General features: G+C 52.4%; 1 protein-coding gene across 15 annotated transcripts in view; it reads left to right on the top strand.

Moving 5' to 3' along the window:
- Positions 1 to 15,237, top strand: part of LOC116940216 (rap guanine nucleotide exchange factor 2-like) — a 246,204-nt gene that overhangs the window by 216,480 nt on the left and 14,487 nt on the right. For 14 of the 15 annotated variants that reach the window (XM_076065639.1, XM_076065636.1, XM_076065634.1 and 11 more), the window contains 14 exons: positions 532 to 657; positions 1,895 to 2,066; positions 2,467 to 2,603; positions 2,940 to 3,098; positions 4,205 to 4,357; positions 4,694 to 4,858; positions 5,065 to 5,172; positions 5,713 to 5,916; positions 6,643 to 6,751; positions 6,966 to 7,194; positions 8,182 to 8,330; positions 13,118 to 13,358; positions 14,037 to 14,420; positions 14,586 to 14,797. In XM_076065639.1, coding sequence (XP_075921754.1) covers positions 532 to 657; positions 1,895 to 2,066; positions 2,467 to 2,603; positions 2,940 to 3,098; positions 4,205 to 4,357; positions 4,694 to 4,858; positions 5,065 to 5,172; positions 5,713 to 5,916; positions 6,643 to 6,751; positions 6,966 to 7,194; positions 8,182 to 8,330; positions 13,118 to 13,358; positions 14,037 to 14,420; positions 14,586 to 14,797 — 2,548 coding nt within the window. The remainder of the gene's footprint in view (positions 1 to 531; positions 658 to 1,894; positions 2,067 to 2,466; positions 2,604 to 2,939; positions 3,099 to 4,204; positions 4,358 to 4,693; positions 4,859 to 5,064; positions 5,173 to 5,712; positions 5,917 to 6,642; positions 6,752 to 6,965; positions 7,195 to 8,181; positions 8,331 to 13,117; positions 13,359 to 14,036; positions 14,421 to 14,585; positions 14,798 to 15,237) is intronic. The other variant, XM_076065632.1, reaches the window with a different exon arrangement.

Genomic DNA, 15,237 nt, shown 5'->3' with positions numbered 1-15,237 from the left:
TGGGTGCGTTGCGGGGCATGTGAGTGGGTGCGTTGCGGGGCGTGTGAGTGGGTGCGTTGTAGGGCACGTGAGTGGGTGTGTTGCAGGGCGTGTGAGTGGGTGTGTTGCAGGGCATATGAGTGGGTGCGTTGTAGGGTGTGTGAGTGGGTGCGTTGCGGGGCGTGTGAGTGGGTGCGTTGCAGGGCGTGTGAGTGGGTGCGTTGTAGGCCATGTGAGTGGGTGCGTTGTGGGGCATGTGAGTGGGTGTGTTGCAGGGCATGCGAGTGGGTGTGTTGCAGGGCATGCGAGTGGGTGCGTTGCAGGGCGTGTGAGTGGGTGCGTTGTGGGGCATGTGAGTGGGTGTGTTGCAGGGCGTGTGAGTGGGTGCGTTGCAGGGCGTGTGAGTGGGTGCGTTGTAGGGCGTGTGAGTGGGTGTGTTGCGGGGCATGCGAGTGGGTGTGTTGCGGGGCATGTGAGTGGGTGCGTTGCGGGTCGTGTGAGTGGGTACATTTCTGTGAGTGCTCGTCACTAATGTACTGTTTTGTGCTGCAGCTCCCAGCCGATTCGAACAAAATGCACCATGCCGGGGAGGGGCTCCACCGGCCCGTGACGGCCAGCCTGTCAGGCTGCAGCATCGCCAGCGAGTCGGAGAGCAGCAGCCTCTCAGATATCTTCCAGGTAACCCCCCATCTCCCCTCCTGCCTGCTCACTAACCCCCGCACCCCTGCGCTATTGGCTATGATCTTGTGATTTTACAGAAGCTGCGGATGAGTCGTAGTTTTAAAAAAAAAAACAAGTAGCTGTGGACGCACGTTTTCCAGTGTGCCTGCCCAGGGTGTAAGTGATGTCCACGTGGTCCCTAAAAGAGGGAGGTGAGTTTGCGTGTCTCTCCCCATGGTCGCGTGGATTTTTCTCTGGGTCCTCCAGTTTTTTCCCTCCACATTTATAATCGACATACATTTAGAGTATTTGAATTCAATTAGTTTCCACATGACAAGCCACTTCGTTGAGCTGTCATTTGTGGCCAGGTGGCTTCTGAAAAAGAGCTATATAGCTCAGTGGGCCTTACCTGGTAAAATAAAACATAGTTTATGTTGAAGTTTAGGTTTTAGTTTGACGATGTGAACCTCCCACTCTGTGCACGGTTTCCAGACATAGGGGATAACTCTGGATTTGCAGGTCGATGGCGTCTAATGAACGTTCTTGCCATTTACAAAGTTTAAAAAAATATATGTATTCATGTTTGTATTTTAAAGTTACTTTTAAAGATGCGTGTCCTAATGATGAGTGCTTTACAAGATAAATGAGCACACAAGTTAAATGTGGTGAATGTTATGACCAGATCGAATTTTTAGATACTCATTTGAGAACTTTGGGAGCTCACGAATGCGTTGATGATGATGAGCAGGAGAGCCGCTGCACTTGCTACGTGCTCCACTGAGCAGCGACGGCTTAACCAGCCTTGCTCTGCTTGGGTCACCCCTGCTGCCTGCCTCTACACGAGGGGCAAAGCTAGACTATTGGTCACCAACCAGGTGTTGCTTTTCTTTCCGAGGTGGATATCAAATTATTCTTACTTTAGTCGCAAGGAGCTCGGGCACAGGAAGGCGCCGGTTACTTCATATGTAACGTTGGTTGTTGGGTGATGGTCGTGCACGTGTACGGTGTGTGCACGTGCACAGCGCGCGGAGCATCGGGCACTTAAAACACAGTAAGGTGGCAACTGGGTCTGTCCCGTGACCTTCACGCCAGCGGTCGTTCGACACTTCACGTGGCCTTAAAGCGCGCATAGCCTGGCACAAGCACCGCGGTGACGTCACCGCCACTTGGCGGTGAATGGCGGCGGTTGTTGTTGTTGCATGTGTACATGTGTGCACGCCGAGCTCCGTCACGAAGGCTGCGCGTTGCGCTGCAGACGGAGAGCGAGCTGGGCGACATGGACCTGACGGGCCTCACGGAGACCGTGGTGGACTCGGACGAGGACGACGAGGAGGACCTGGACCAGGCGTCCATGTCGGTGTCGAGCCGCGACATGGTGCGCGACTGCCTGGAGAAGGACCCCGCAGACCGCACCGACGATGACATCGGTACGAGCCGCCGTGGCCTCACCGCCCCAGCCTCGCCGCGGCCTCACTGCAGGAGAAACTCAATTGTTGCTGTCGTAACGAGCATCGGCTAACAATTTCGGACGATTAAATACGAGAAAGTTAATGCTATTGAAAACGCCAGCCGTAAAAAGTAATTCTGGATATGTATGCAGAACTTTTTTCGCACCACACCTCGCCAACCGTGATAATCGGAGGTGTCGGGGAAAGGATGGAATCCCACAGCACAGCGCTGTCAGTAAATGATGGACAGGAGGGCCAAAGTATTACCGAACATCGTTAGCGGTCACTCTCGGAGGCACCGAGGGGGGGGGGGGGTGGTCGCAGCGAACGGCGTGAGGTTGACGCGCAGCGCGCGGCACCGCGTCACTGTGCCCCACAGAGCAGCTGCTCGAGTTCATGCACCAGTTCCCGGCGTTCGCCAACATGACCATGTCGGTGCGGCGCGAGCTGTGCGCCTCCATGGTGTTTGCCGTGGTGGAGAAGGCCGGCACCGTGGTACTGCGCGATGGAGAGGAGGTACCGGCGCAGCCCTCTTCGAATCGCGCGTCATCATTACCATCGGCATGGCCATCGTCATTACCGTCATCATTACCATCATCATTACCATCAGCATGGCCATCATCACCACCACCTCCACCACCGCCCGTTATCCTCGGGGCTAACGATCACCATCATTGTCCTCACCACCACCATAACATACAGCAACATCTCTGGTATGATTCAAGCCCAGCTACCAGAGGCTGGGCCAGGGGAACCGGGCCGGTGAAGTCATTTTTGAAGGCTTCTTCGACCCGTGCTATGACCTCCCATCGTGCCGCTGACCCAACCCTCGTTGTCCCCCGCGGCCCTCAGCTGGACTCGTGGTGCGTAATCCTGAACGGCTCGGTGGAGATCAGTCGCGCCGATGGGCGCACCGAGACGCTGTGCATGGGCAACTGCTTCGGGGTGTCGCCTTCCATGGAGAAGGAGCTCATGACCGGCGTCATGAAGACCAAAGTGGACGACTGCCAGGTGAGAGCGCCCGGCACTGTCATGGAGCCGAGGCCCCTGCCCGCTTACTCTCGTGAGTCACCGCGACAAGCACCCACACGGAGGTTTCGCCGCAGGACGGGGCCTGGGAGCCGTGCCATTCTACGATGGCGAGATGTTAACTCCCTCGCCTGGTATACAGGAGGGCATGGGTTCGATCCCAAGCCTGACGCCTGTATATTTGGAGTTTGCGTGTTCTCCCCGTGGTCGCGTGGATTTTTCTCCGGGTCCTCCGTTTTTTCCCTCCACAATTAAAACACGCCATAAATGTCCACGTGGGTAGCCACTTTGCTGAGCTATCAGTTGTGGCCAGGTTACTTCTGAAAAAGAGCTGTATAGCTCGGGGTAGGCCTTACCTGGTAACAAAAAAATGTCTTCAAATAAATTATTACTTTAGTTGTTGCTTTGTATGTATATCCTGTAGTAATGCTGCATCGTTTCATTGTCATGGTAGATTCTTAGGTATGTTATTATTTGTATGTGTGAGAAGTGTCCGATACAGCTGTTGAATTATCATACTTTTATCCCATAACTTAACCTTAAGCCATGGTCCCCGACACTTGAACACTCCTGGCATCACTGAGGCCCATTACTACCCTGTGTGGCTGTTGTAACGTCACTTTTTACAATGATAAAGCCATCAACGTGATGTTTCAGCCGTGCAGTGGTAGTTGGGCATAATAGGAATGCTGTTAGAAAGTTTGTATGTGTTACGAATATGGTTAGCGGCCAGTGTTATGATTTAAACAGAGCCGAAGAATCTTTGAACAAAGGGCTCAGGAATGGAAACATAGGGGTGGTCAGGTTATTGATATGACACCAACACATCTATTTCTGAAAAATAATTCAGCATTCAACTCTTGTCTCCCGAGCGTGCAAGCGTGTGCAGAGTCACCGAGCTAAAATTAATGGCTCGTTTAAAATCACCGTCTAGTGAAGACTCAAAATAAAGGGCAAAATGTAATGGGCTCGTGGCTAAACACCCTGTTCACAGGGCAGTTTTCACACTCGCTGATTAAATTTCCAAAGTTGGTTCTGGGAGGAAATTAATAGCATGCTGGCTTGCTGCGTGCGTGTCCTGCGTGCAGTTTGTGTGCATAGCGCAGAAGGATTACTGCCGCATCCTCAACAAGGTGGAGCGCAATATGCAGAAGGTGGAGGAGGAGGGCGAGATCGTCATGGTGAAGGAACACCGCGAGCTCGACCGCACCGGCACGCGCAAGGGCCACATCGTCATCAAGGTTCGTGAAAATCCTCGCCTGACTTCTAAAGTGATTGGTCAGAGCCAACTTACTCGTCGCTGGAAATTCATTTCTAATTAATATTACTTCCGTGACTATGCATTGCTTTCGATTTATTCTGCAACATGGTTGTTTACTTACGTAAGTAAAAACAGTATTACTTTATCGTTGGGTTGATGCGATCTTCCGAGCATCATAGTTTCAACGGCGAAATACGACTCGTTCAATGAAAGTCCCCCTGCGAAGTGCTTGCTGCGGCACGCACACCCACAGACTTGTGTGTGCGTGCGACCCGTTCCGTGACGGAGCGAGCCTGACCTGCGTGACTCCGTGCAGGGCACCCCCGAGAGACTCATCAATCACCTGGTGGAGGAGCACTCGGTGGTGGACCCCACCTATGTGGAGGACTTCCTGCTCACCTACCGCACGTTCCAGCCCCACGGCCTCGACATCGGCAAGCGTCTGCTGCAGTGGTTCAACGACTCCAGCCTACGAGACAAGGTGTGGGCACGTCTACTGCGTGTCAACCGACAGCGCGCACTATTTTTAATTAACGAAGTGGGCTGCGTGTTTGGTACTGCATAGCTCGGCCCTGCCATATTGCGATGCGCATGTCCGTATGTGTGTGCGTGTGTGCGTGGCAAATGGAAACCGAAATAGCTGTGGAAGCATGTGGCTGAGCATGCGTGCTTGCGTGTGTGGGGCAGGTGACCCGGGTGGTGTTGCTCTGGGTGAACAACCACTTCAACGACTTCGAGTCCGACCCTGACCTCATGCAGTTCTTGGAGAACTTTGAGAGCTGCCTGGAGAGAGAGGTACAACGCGAGCATGTGGCTTGCACCAGCGCACGCTAGGGTGCACGTGAATAAAGTTTCCGATTCAAAAGCAACTGTTGGAGAATGCTTAGCTCTTACCTGCCTCTTTAATACGATGAAGGATTCAAATAATCGTCACGAATGAATAAGGTACTGGACCAGGTGTCTCAGCGGTAGAGTGAGCGGCTCGCAGTCAGAAGGTCATAAGTTCAAATCCTGCCTGAGAATAAACTCAGTCCATCATCCCTTCGGGGTCGATAACATAAGTACTACTTTGTGGAGAAGTCAAGTGGTTGTTCTGTGGCAGGGGTTGCGCTTTATTTTGCGCGCGGTTGCAATTTACTTTGCTCAGTCGGTTGTTAGCCACCGAGATCGCGATGGGTTCTTTTATTCATTTCTGTTTATGCTCTGTGCCCCCCGTGCGGTTCCCTTTCCGTCGCAATGCGCGCCGACACCTACTTTATCGAGGGGCGATATTGGCACGCAAAAATGTCGATCGATTGATGACTGATTTATTGATCGGGTGACCTCCTGCTGCAGAAGATGCACGGCCACCTGCGGCTGCTGAACATCGCGTGCGCGGCCAAGGCGCGCGTGCGCCACGTGACGGTGCGACGGGCGTCTCGCGAGTCCCCGCTGGGCTTCAAGCTCGACGGCGGGCAGGACCGCGGCTTCCCACTCTACGTCTCCTCCCTGGACCTGCAGAGCAAGGCCAGCGAGAGCGGCCTCAAGCGTGGAGACCAGGTGCGCCCGTCGTGCCTTCCCCGCCCCCTTCCACCACCCCCTCATCGTCAGTGCCACGCTACTGACTGTCCTCGTGTCGAATCTACGATGGAAACCCGGCGCGACAGAAACGTCAACGCAAGCCGGAGAAACGATTAGAATTCACATCACACGTCGCACGTACAACAGCTTTATCCAGACCACCAGCTCAAAAGAACTAAACTTGCGTGGCCGTTTTGTCGTTTAGGCCACTGACCAAAAATGTGGCTGTCCCGACAACAGGCAGCAGGGAAGCAGACACAGCTGTAGGCTGGTTTCCATTCTCATTGAGACTCATCAGTCCAGTACGGTCATCAATGTTTGCTGCTGTCATGTGCCTCTTGGGAATTGGTAATCTGACCTACACTGGCCACACCTTCAGTTCCTTTGAGCTGGTAGTCTGGATAAGGCTGAGAGATGTTGTTAAATCTCCTCTCCTTACCGTTGAACTATTAGCATTGAGTTGGTGCTCATCTCCTGTTTACAGCGCTGAGTCACTGGTGGAAGTTCCACACTCCTATGGCAGGGGCAAGTCTATTCATAGGACAGCCACTGTTGACTTTTAGAGTCGCTCGCTCTTCCGCTGGGCCCATAGCTGAGTCTGATGGCCATGTTACGCTTGGCAAAGGGTCATAGACGTGACATGTACGTTATGTGGGGGGTGTACTGACGAGAATGTGTTGTCACCTTGGTTTGTTCACTTCCCAGATTCTGGAGGTGAACGGTCAGAACTTTGACAATGTGCTGCTGTCACAAGCCATGGACATCATGAAGAAGAGCACCCATCTCTCCATCACCGTCAAGAACAACCTTCTCAGTGAGTCCAACGCACACTCGCTCCCAGGAAGGAAGGCCCGCTGTGCGTGGCGTCCAAGACGCAGCCCGCAAAACACAGTGGACGGTTTCCTCTTGTTTTGGTCATTTATCACATCGACACACCGGGTTTGCGTGCGCGCGCCTCTCGCGGAGTGTTGTCCGGCTTGAAGAAACATTCCGATGGGGTTTCCCTTGGCACCCGGCCCCGGCTCCAGGTTACAAGGAGATCTGCCACCGGCTGGAGGAGGAGCAGACGAGTGGCGTGCAGCACAAGCCTCGCATCGCCGACAAGCGCTACTCCATCCCCGACCTCACCGTGCAGCTCGAGCTGCCGCCCGGCCACGAGCGCTCCAAGGACAAGAAGGGCAACTCCATGGGCAAGAGCAAGCTCAAGAAACTCATGACCAAGTCCAAGATCAATCTCCTGCCCACCAAACCATCCAGGTGCGAAGCCCAGCCACTTGGCTCCACTCGCAGCCGTGCGTGCGTGCGTGCGTTCTTCTCGGTGCGATGGCGGGGAAGATGGGCCGGATGACTTTAACGTTTGAATGATTCGGCGGGTGTGGCTTGGTGTGCGCAATTCACGTATACAGGTCTCCCTGGATGGCGAGGTGCTGTTGTTCCTCAGTGTCCTGGCCACAGGCAATCACGTGGCTCTCTTGGCTCGTGGCATCGCAGTGCTTGTGATAGTATCTGATGCAGAATCTTGTCATTTATATCATCTTGTGCAGTATCTTGTCATTTTATTTATATCATCTTGTGCAGTATCTTGTATTATTCATATAATATTGTGCCACCGTAACTAGTGCGGGAGAGTGAAGCGATTGTAGTTGGCCTCATCGGCAGACGTGTACCAAATTAAAATTCGCCAGATTGATGCGTTAACGGGGTAATGGAGCGCACCATCAAACCTGGCCAATAATGATATCCACTGTTAAAAAAAATAATGGCTTTTTGTGCTTTAAAAATCACATATCATGACAGATTTTTGCACTTTCTTGGTAATGAGCTTTCAGTGAAAGTTTTGGAAATTAGTTTTAAAAATTTTGTTTCACTTCGTTCTATTGAAATTAGTGCCCTAAATTATGAGGCCGTTTCCATTCACGTGCTCTTGGAATGTATATATCTGAGCCCCGGTTTGACACACACACACGTTTCTTTGCACCCGTGTTGCCTATATAGAACACGTGCCTGTTTGGGTGTGCTTAGCGGCTCTGCGCACTTGTACTGCTCGAGACGTTTGGGCAGCGTGGTTCTGGCTCGGCGCGGTAACCTCCCATCTGAGGAGCGCAGCAGCAGCACGGCGGCCACAGAGGGGGGGCCCCCCCCCCCATTCCCCCCCGGCACGCGTGTCCACGAGCTTCGCGAAAAGCTGCTAACCGTCAGGTGTCTCCCTTCCCCCCCCCCCCACCGTGGCATGCTGCGGCACAGCGAGGTGGCGGTCACCCAGGACGACATCGTGCTGGGCGTTAAGGCCCCGCGGCCGTGCCCCGCGCCGCTGCCCACGCCCGCCAGCCTCTCCTCCTCGAACCCCGACCTCGTGCAGTGCCACGGAACGGCGGAGCTCGGCACCGCACCAGGTACTCCTGCCTGCGGCGCAGCGCCCCGCGCGAGCGGCGAGCGCTCCGCCCTGCGGCCGCGAGCGCATCGGATCTCAACGCGGACTCTCCCTCTGGCCGCAGGGAGAAATTCTGGAAATAACTTTTTTTTACGTCCTATATAACGGCAGAGCGAGTTTAATCTTAGTTTGCTGTCTACCCAGCCACCGAACTAATTTGGCCGATGCTTCGTTGCGAGCCTGGCCAGCAGGAGGCATCTTGCCAATTGTTAATTCCCCCTGCCCTGCAGCCAAATCACAGATAAGGCCTCTGTTAAGGATCCATTGCAAACCCCGCTTGTTACCACTTCAGCAACAGCCTCGGTTGTAACGAGGCTCTCTTATCTACGGCCTGCGTTTGTAAAAAAAAATACACCACTGGGAAACATTTCCCAATTCCTACTCGTATTTCGGCTAATGCAGATTGTACTTACTCTACATATATTTCAGTTTTTTTTTTCCCACGAGTCTTTTAACTGGAAGTATTCTTGGAGGGCTTTGATAGTGTCAGTAAAATGTACGATCAAGTCGTGGGTTATATATGTAATGACCGAGAAAATTGTATGCAGCGCTGCACTGGAGGTGGGGGGGAACCCTTGAACGGGGACCGTTGCCGTGTGTGCTGCTGTGCACAGTTAGAAAGGCAGAGAACACCTTGCGTTCACGAAACCAGAAGTTGCACGAGAGGAAGCCTCTCGCCCACAACATGTCCACGCAGCCTTGTTTTCAAAGAGCTGCCTGGCGTGTATGTGTGCGTCTCCTTCGGTAAAACCCTTGCACCTTAATTATGAGAACCCTTGCGCGCTTCTGGTTCCTGTCGCACGCAAGAAGCACCTGGCATGTAGGGCTCATGAAACCACTGTTGTTGTTGATGTGCAGCTGTCTCGACCTGATTAGACCCATGAGATCGAAATGTCTCCTCGTTAATTGTTGCGTTAAACGTGTTTAAAGGTCGGGGCATGAATGTCCTTGCACGCGTGTCATGTGAAGCGTCGCATTTGTTAAACCTCAAAACAGGAAAGATATTATTTTTACGAGTCTGCATTCGGGACCCATGTCATGGGTTAGGTGTTTATTGGTTTGTTATGGTTAAAGCACGGTGTGTTGTCTAATGTTTTTGTCGGCAGCGCGCGAAGTTGCGGCTGTGTATTTGTCGTCTCTCCGCTCCTTCGCGCCACGAAATCGTTCTTAATCAGTGGCAGATTCAGTTAATTGCATTGCAAAACAACCGCACCACCACCAAGTCAGATCTGTCCTCTACACCACTGATTGCCACTCACGTTGTCTTCACAAGGGCTGCTGTTCAACTGTGGGCAATATTTACAGGGGAATTTAATATTTGGTTCGTTGGGAAATGATCACAGTTTGACCACTGCTTTGTAAGTGTTTGCTTGAAAGGCACCATCTGCTCTACGTTGTTGTTCCAGTTTTCTCTGTGCGCACTGAGTGAAGCAGTGTGGGAGAGCTCTGCTGTTGGCAACTGCTTCTTAGGCCCCGTCTGCCTCTGCTTAGTTGCCCATTTGGTTCACGTAGACTCCCACATTGCTGTAAATCTAGAGAGAGTCTGATGTGCAAGTCACGTGCGAATCTCAATACATTCTGCTTCCTTCCATACCCACTTTCCGCCACCCCACGTTCCCACTCCAACCGGCCTGTGCCAATCCCAGATGGAATTCCTGTCAGTGAGTATCCATTCACATGTGCCCAAGCGTGCTGCATGTATCACGTGTACCCTAGCGTGCTGCATGTATCATGTGTACCCTAGCATGCAGCATGTGTCACGTGTACCCTAGTGTGCAGCATGTGTCACGTGTACTCTAGTGTGTAGCATGTGTCACGTGTACTCTAGTGTGTAGCATGTGTCACGTGTACCCTAGTGTGCAGCATGTGTCACGTGTACTCTAGTGTGTAGCATGTGTCACGTGTACCCTAGTGTGTAGCATGTGTCACGTGTACCCTAGTGTGCAGCATGTGTCACGTGTACTCTAGTGTGTAGCATGTGTCACGTGTACCCTAGTGTGCAGCATGTGTCACGTGTACTCTAGTGTGTAGCATGTGTCACGTGTACTCTAGTGTGTAGCATGTGTCACGTGTACTCTAGTGTGTAGCATGTGTCACGTGTACTCTAGTGTGTAGCATGTGTCACGTGTACTCTAGTGTGCAGCATCTGTCACGTGTACCCTAGTGTGCAGCATGTGTCACGTGTACCCTAGTGTGCAGCATGTGTCACGTGTAACCTAGCGTGTAGCATGTGTCACGTGTACCCTAGCGTGTAGCATGTGTCATGTGTACTCTAGTGTGCAGCATATCTCACATGTAGCCTGGCGCTTTTGCCATCGGGGCTGGTATTATTAAAGTTTTCATCATGTTAGGTTTTATTTACACAGCTACAGAAGCTATGCCAGTCTATCAAATCAATGATAAGAAGTCTGTTCTGCGAGGGGTTAAGCAACGTGAGCAAGTCAACTCTCTGTTTACGTGCCTGTGTTAAGAATCTTCCCAGTGAAAAATTCAGCATTTGTGGCTGGTGCCTCACGCTTTCTAGTGGCCCCAGAGTACTTTCTGTTCTGGCTGTTGCCATCCCCTGAGAGTCGTCAGGCCTTCCTCTGCAATTGCTGTAGCCACCGACACATCCTGTGAAAGCCAGGTTTTACGGAAGTCTTTGTGTTCAGAATTTTATGGAACAGGCAGTCGAATTTAATACGATTATATAACCGTACAAAGCAATTTTTTTTAAAGATCAGGACGTCATCTTGGCTACAGCCGCTGATGCCACCACTCCTCGCCGCCAGCGCTCCCTACCCTCCACCAGATCCCGCAGCTGCCACACAGTCGACACGCTGCGACCTGCTGTTAGGTCTTCCTCCTTGGCCGCCAGACTTGTGTAGACCACTGTTCTAAAAATTCCTAATTTGAACTGTGATTGAATTCGATAACGCGGTGAATGGGCCTTTCACAAAGGTAAACAAATTATTTGGCGATGCTGCGTCGGCAGTTGGTGCACAAGCACAATTAACCAAAAAAAACTGAACAACATCCATCAATCACACTGCCTTAAAAGACAAGTACATAATGGGTGGCGTTTCGTGCGAAGGCCCTTCCTCATGGCAATTATACAAAGGTGGATCTTTGATTTAAAGCTTTCGTGACTGCAGTGATTCATATTCTTGGTTCTTTCGGTAAAGTCACGTTGAAGGGAAACAATAAAATAATAACGTCGTGAGAATTTTATTGTTTTATATATTTTATTATTTTATTGTTTCCCTTCAACGTTACTTTACCGAAAGAACCAAGAATATAGAAAAGATAGATCTCTTGGGTTTTATTTCTCTCGCGGTGCACATGCCTGCACCTCCGATTGGCACGGTCGGCTACGCACGGTGCAAAAGAAGTTTAACATGCATACATACCTTCTGAGCAGCCCTCCTGAAGTCCCTCATGTCTCTCCGCGCGGCCAAGCTTGGACCCGAGGCCTAAAGACTTCTTCCCTCTAGCTGGAGGCCACTGTCTCCTTAATCCTGCCTCTGGACTCCGCGCTTTCTGAGCTAAATAGTCACCACACGGCACAGGGCCCAAGTGTGGTTGTTTATGCGCTCAACGTGGTTTATTCCACGTCCTGAATGGTGATTGATCGTTAATAGATATTGCGAGTTAAAATGAAAGTTTGTGGTGTGTAATACTTATTAATCCATGATTACATTAATGCAGGGATAAAAAAAATAAAGTCATATCGGAATATGTTTTGTCAGGAAGCTCTGTTTAAGCATCAGGGTTTTTTGTGTTTGTTTACTTATTTAAATGTCTCCTTGTATGCAAGAGTGTTGTTGTTACTACCATTATGGGAGGGTGTATCCCTGGGAAGATACTCTGCCAGAATTACGTTCAGATCTTCTTGTTATTGTTCCCCATTGGAGTCCACGCTTGTTCTTTGCTTTGTTGTTCATGGCTTCACTGTGTTCTGTAAACTATCCGCCAACCCAGCTGTTGCCATATCTCTATGCGTCTCTCTACATGCTCCGAGAGACTACCCTGACCCAAGCCTTGATATGTTCACCTACCATGTCTTTTTAGCGATGTAAAAAAGAACACATGACATGTTGTTTTCGATATCTCATTTTTATTTGGACTTTTTCAATAACTTATGGAGCACTGTCACTTAAAATATTCGTTTTTATATATAGGTCAGACATTTCATCTTATAATGGGCATGAGTCTTACAGTCTAGCTTGATCTCTGTCTGGCAGCACAGCTGAGTGCATGTCAATTCCTTGGGTGAGTGTAGGCTGTCAGCAGTTGCAAGGTTGAGTGACGGGCACTGGGCCACCCGTGTGATCACGCTCTACGGGACAAAGATCCCCTTTATAGCCTTTAGAGACTTTTGGGGCAACTGCTGGTAGCGAGCACCTATCCAGGCAAGCACCACGCCCGACCACCTTTATCTCCCCAGTGCTGATGTTTTACATGCCACACCAGGTACTCATTTAAGGCTGAGTAGACCTATGGGAGGCCCAGGACCTGTTCAGATAATCGTCACTGGTGTTGTCCGTGAGCGTAAATCCCCGGTTTAGCAGCGCAGCGTGCTAACCACCATGCCACCGTTCCCCACCAATACCAGTACCTGCCATTCGCCACTAAGTGACGGTGACATCACCGCGGCGCCTGTACCAGGCCACACACACACGCACACACACGCACACGAGCGCGCCACACGAGCCCCCCGCACGGTGTATATTTTGTCTTAGGTGCATTGTTGTGTGCTCCTCCCACGAGACATCCCAGACCAGGTGGTGAAGGTGTATCGGGCGGACCAGAGCAGCCGCTACGTGATGGTGAGCCGCGAGAGCAGCGCCCGCGAGGTGGTGCTGGCAGCCCTGCGCGAGTTCCAGGTGTGCGAGGCGGCCGAGGCCTACTCGCTGTGCGAGGTGTCCGTCAGCCCCGAGGGCTTCATCAAGCAGCGACGGCTGCCCGACCACCTCAACAAGCTGGCGGAGAGCATCCAGCTGAACGCACGGTGCGTTTCCCTCCCGGCCGCCCCCGCATGCGCGCGCACACACACACAAGGGGCACACACACACACAAGGGGCACACACACACACAAGGGGCGCACGCACACACAGAAGGGGCGCACGTACACACAAGGGGCGCACGGACACACACACACAAGGGGCTAACACACACACACACACGGGGCTAACACACACACAAGGGGCACACACACAAGGGGCGCGCACACATACACAGAAGGGGCGCGCACACACACAGAAGGGGTGCACGGACCCAGTGGACGTGAACGTTAAAAGCTACGTCCCGCTTGCGTGAGCGGTGAGGCGGTGCTCATCTTTGGTTTACAGCCCTGAGCCGTCCGTTGAAAGTCCACATTCCTATGGCGGGGGAGGGTTTAGCTATGGGATAATTACTCTTGGCATCACCGCAACGCGGTACTAATTTTATCTACCCCAGAGAGATGATGGGCTGAGCCACCCCCCCAACAAGGATTTGAACTCGGTACCTTCCGATAGCGAGCCCCTCGCTCTACCGCTGGCATGCAAATTAACGACCTAAACTCTGATGGTGCTCGACGTCCATCGGTGCTCTCGTCCATCGGTGCGTGCCACCAACCGGTGTCTGTTGTTTCTCCGGAGGTCCGTGAGCGTAAAGGCTACGTGGCGCGCGTGTCCTCTCCCCGCAGCTACTACCTGAAGAACAACTCCCAGACGGAGCCACTGTGCTCCGACGAGCACGCCCAGGAGCTGCTCAAGGAGAGCCAGATATCGCTGCTCCAACTGAGCACGCTCGAGGTGGCCACGCAGATCTCCATCCGCGACTTCCAGATCTTCCGCAGCATCGAGCCCACGGAGTACGTGGCCAACCTGTTCCGCCTGGGCGGTGCGGCCGCCTGCGAGCACCTGCAGGCCTTCGAGGAGACCCTCAACCGCGAGACCTTCTGGGTGCCGTCGGAGGTGTTGCGCGAGACGGGCCTGCTCAAGCGAGTGAAGCTCATCAAGCATTATCTCAAAATCGCACTCAACTGCCGGGACAGCCGCAACTTCAACTCCATGTTCGCCATCATCAGGTGATGCTGCTGCTGCTGCTGCACCTCGATCAATCCCATGTTGTGAGTTTTTGTAATCGAAAGCCCGCTCCGTGTGTTCACGGTGGAGCTCGCGGGCGGTTGTGACGATGCAAGCGGGTGGCTGTGCGCTTGAGCGGCGGTCGTGTCCGGCGTCTTGTGTCGCAGTGGGCTGAGCCACTCGTCGGTGATGCGCCTGCGCAGCGCCTGGGACAAGTTGCCATCCAAGTACGAGAAGCTGTTCTCCGACCTGCAGGACCTGTTTGACCCCTCGCGCAACATGGCCAAGTACCGCAACCTCCTGAGCAGTCCCAGTTTGCAGCCGCCAATCATCCCACTGTTCCCGGTTGTCAAGAAGGATCTGACCTTTCTGCACGACGGTACGCGTCCAGCGCGCGCACCGTTGCATTGTTCTCCCGCTGCAAATCTAACACGCCCAGCTCGTGCTTGCAAATGAGGCTAACCTGTGAGTCGCAGTTCATTTTTGGGTTAGGAAACAACGATTTTTAAAAACAACTTCGATGCTTGACGCTGTGCCTGATCACTAAACCCGGTTGTGAGAATCGTTTTTCAACCTCGCTGTGAGCTGAAACAATAATAATTGGCATGTTGAACTTGAGCCTCGCCCGAACCTCTACCTATATTTCCATCCTAACCCATGACAGACCTAACCCTAAATGCTTATCCGTTGAAGTAACCATGCATTGCCAACCACGCATCCATCATTTTCACTCATTATGGTGCGTGATTCCTCGTGCTAATGAATTGTTCACAGAAATTCTCTTCCCATGATGCCGACGTCACCACGATCCCGATCGTG

This window comes from Petromyzon marinus, chromosome 8 (assembly GCF_048934315.1).
Source record: "Petromyzon marinus isolate PM22_M1 ecotype Great Lakes invasive population chromosome 8, UKy_Petmar_22M1.pri1.0, whole genome shotgun sequence".
Lineage (NCBI taxonomy): Eukaryota > Metazoa > Chordata > Hyperoartia > Petromyzontiformes > Petromyzontidae > Petromyzon > Petromyzon marinus.
This window is presented reverse-complemented; position numbering and strand designations above follow the sequence as displayed.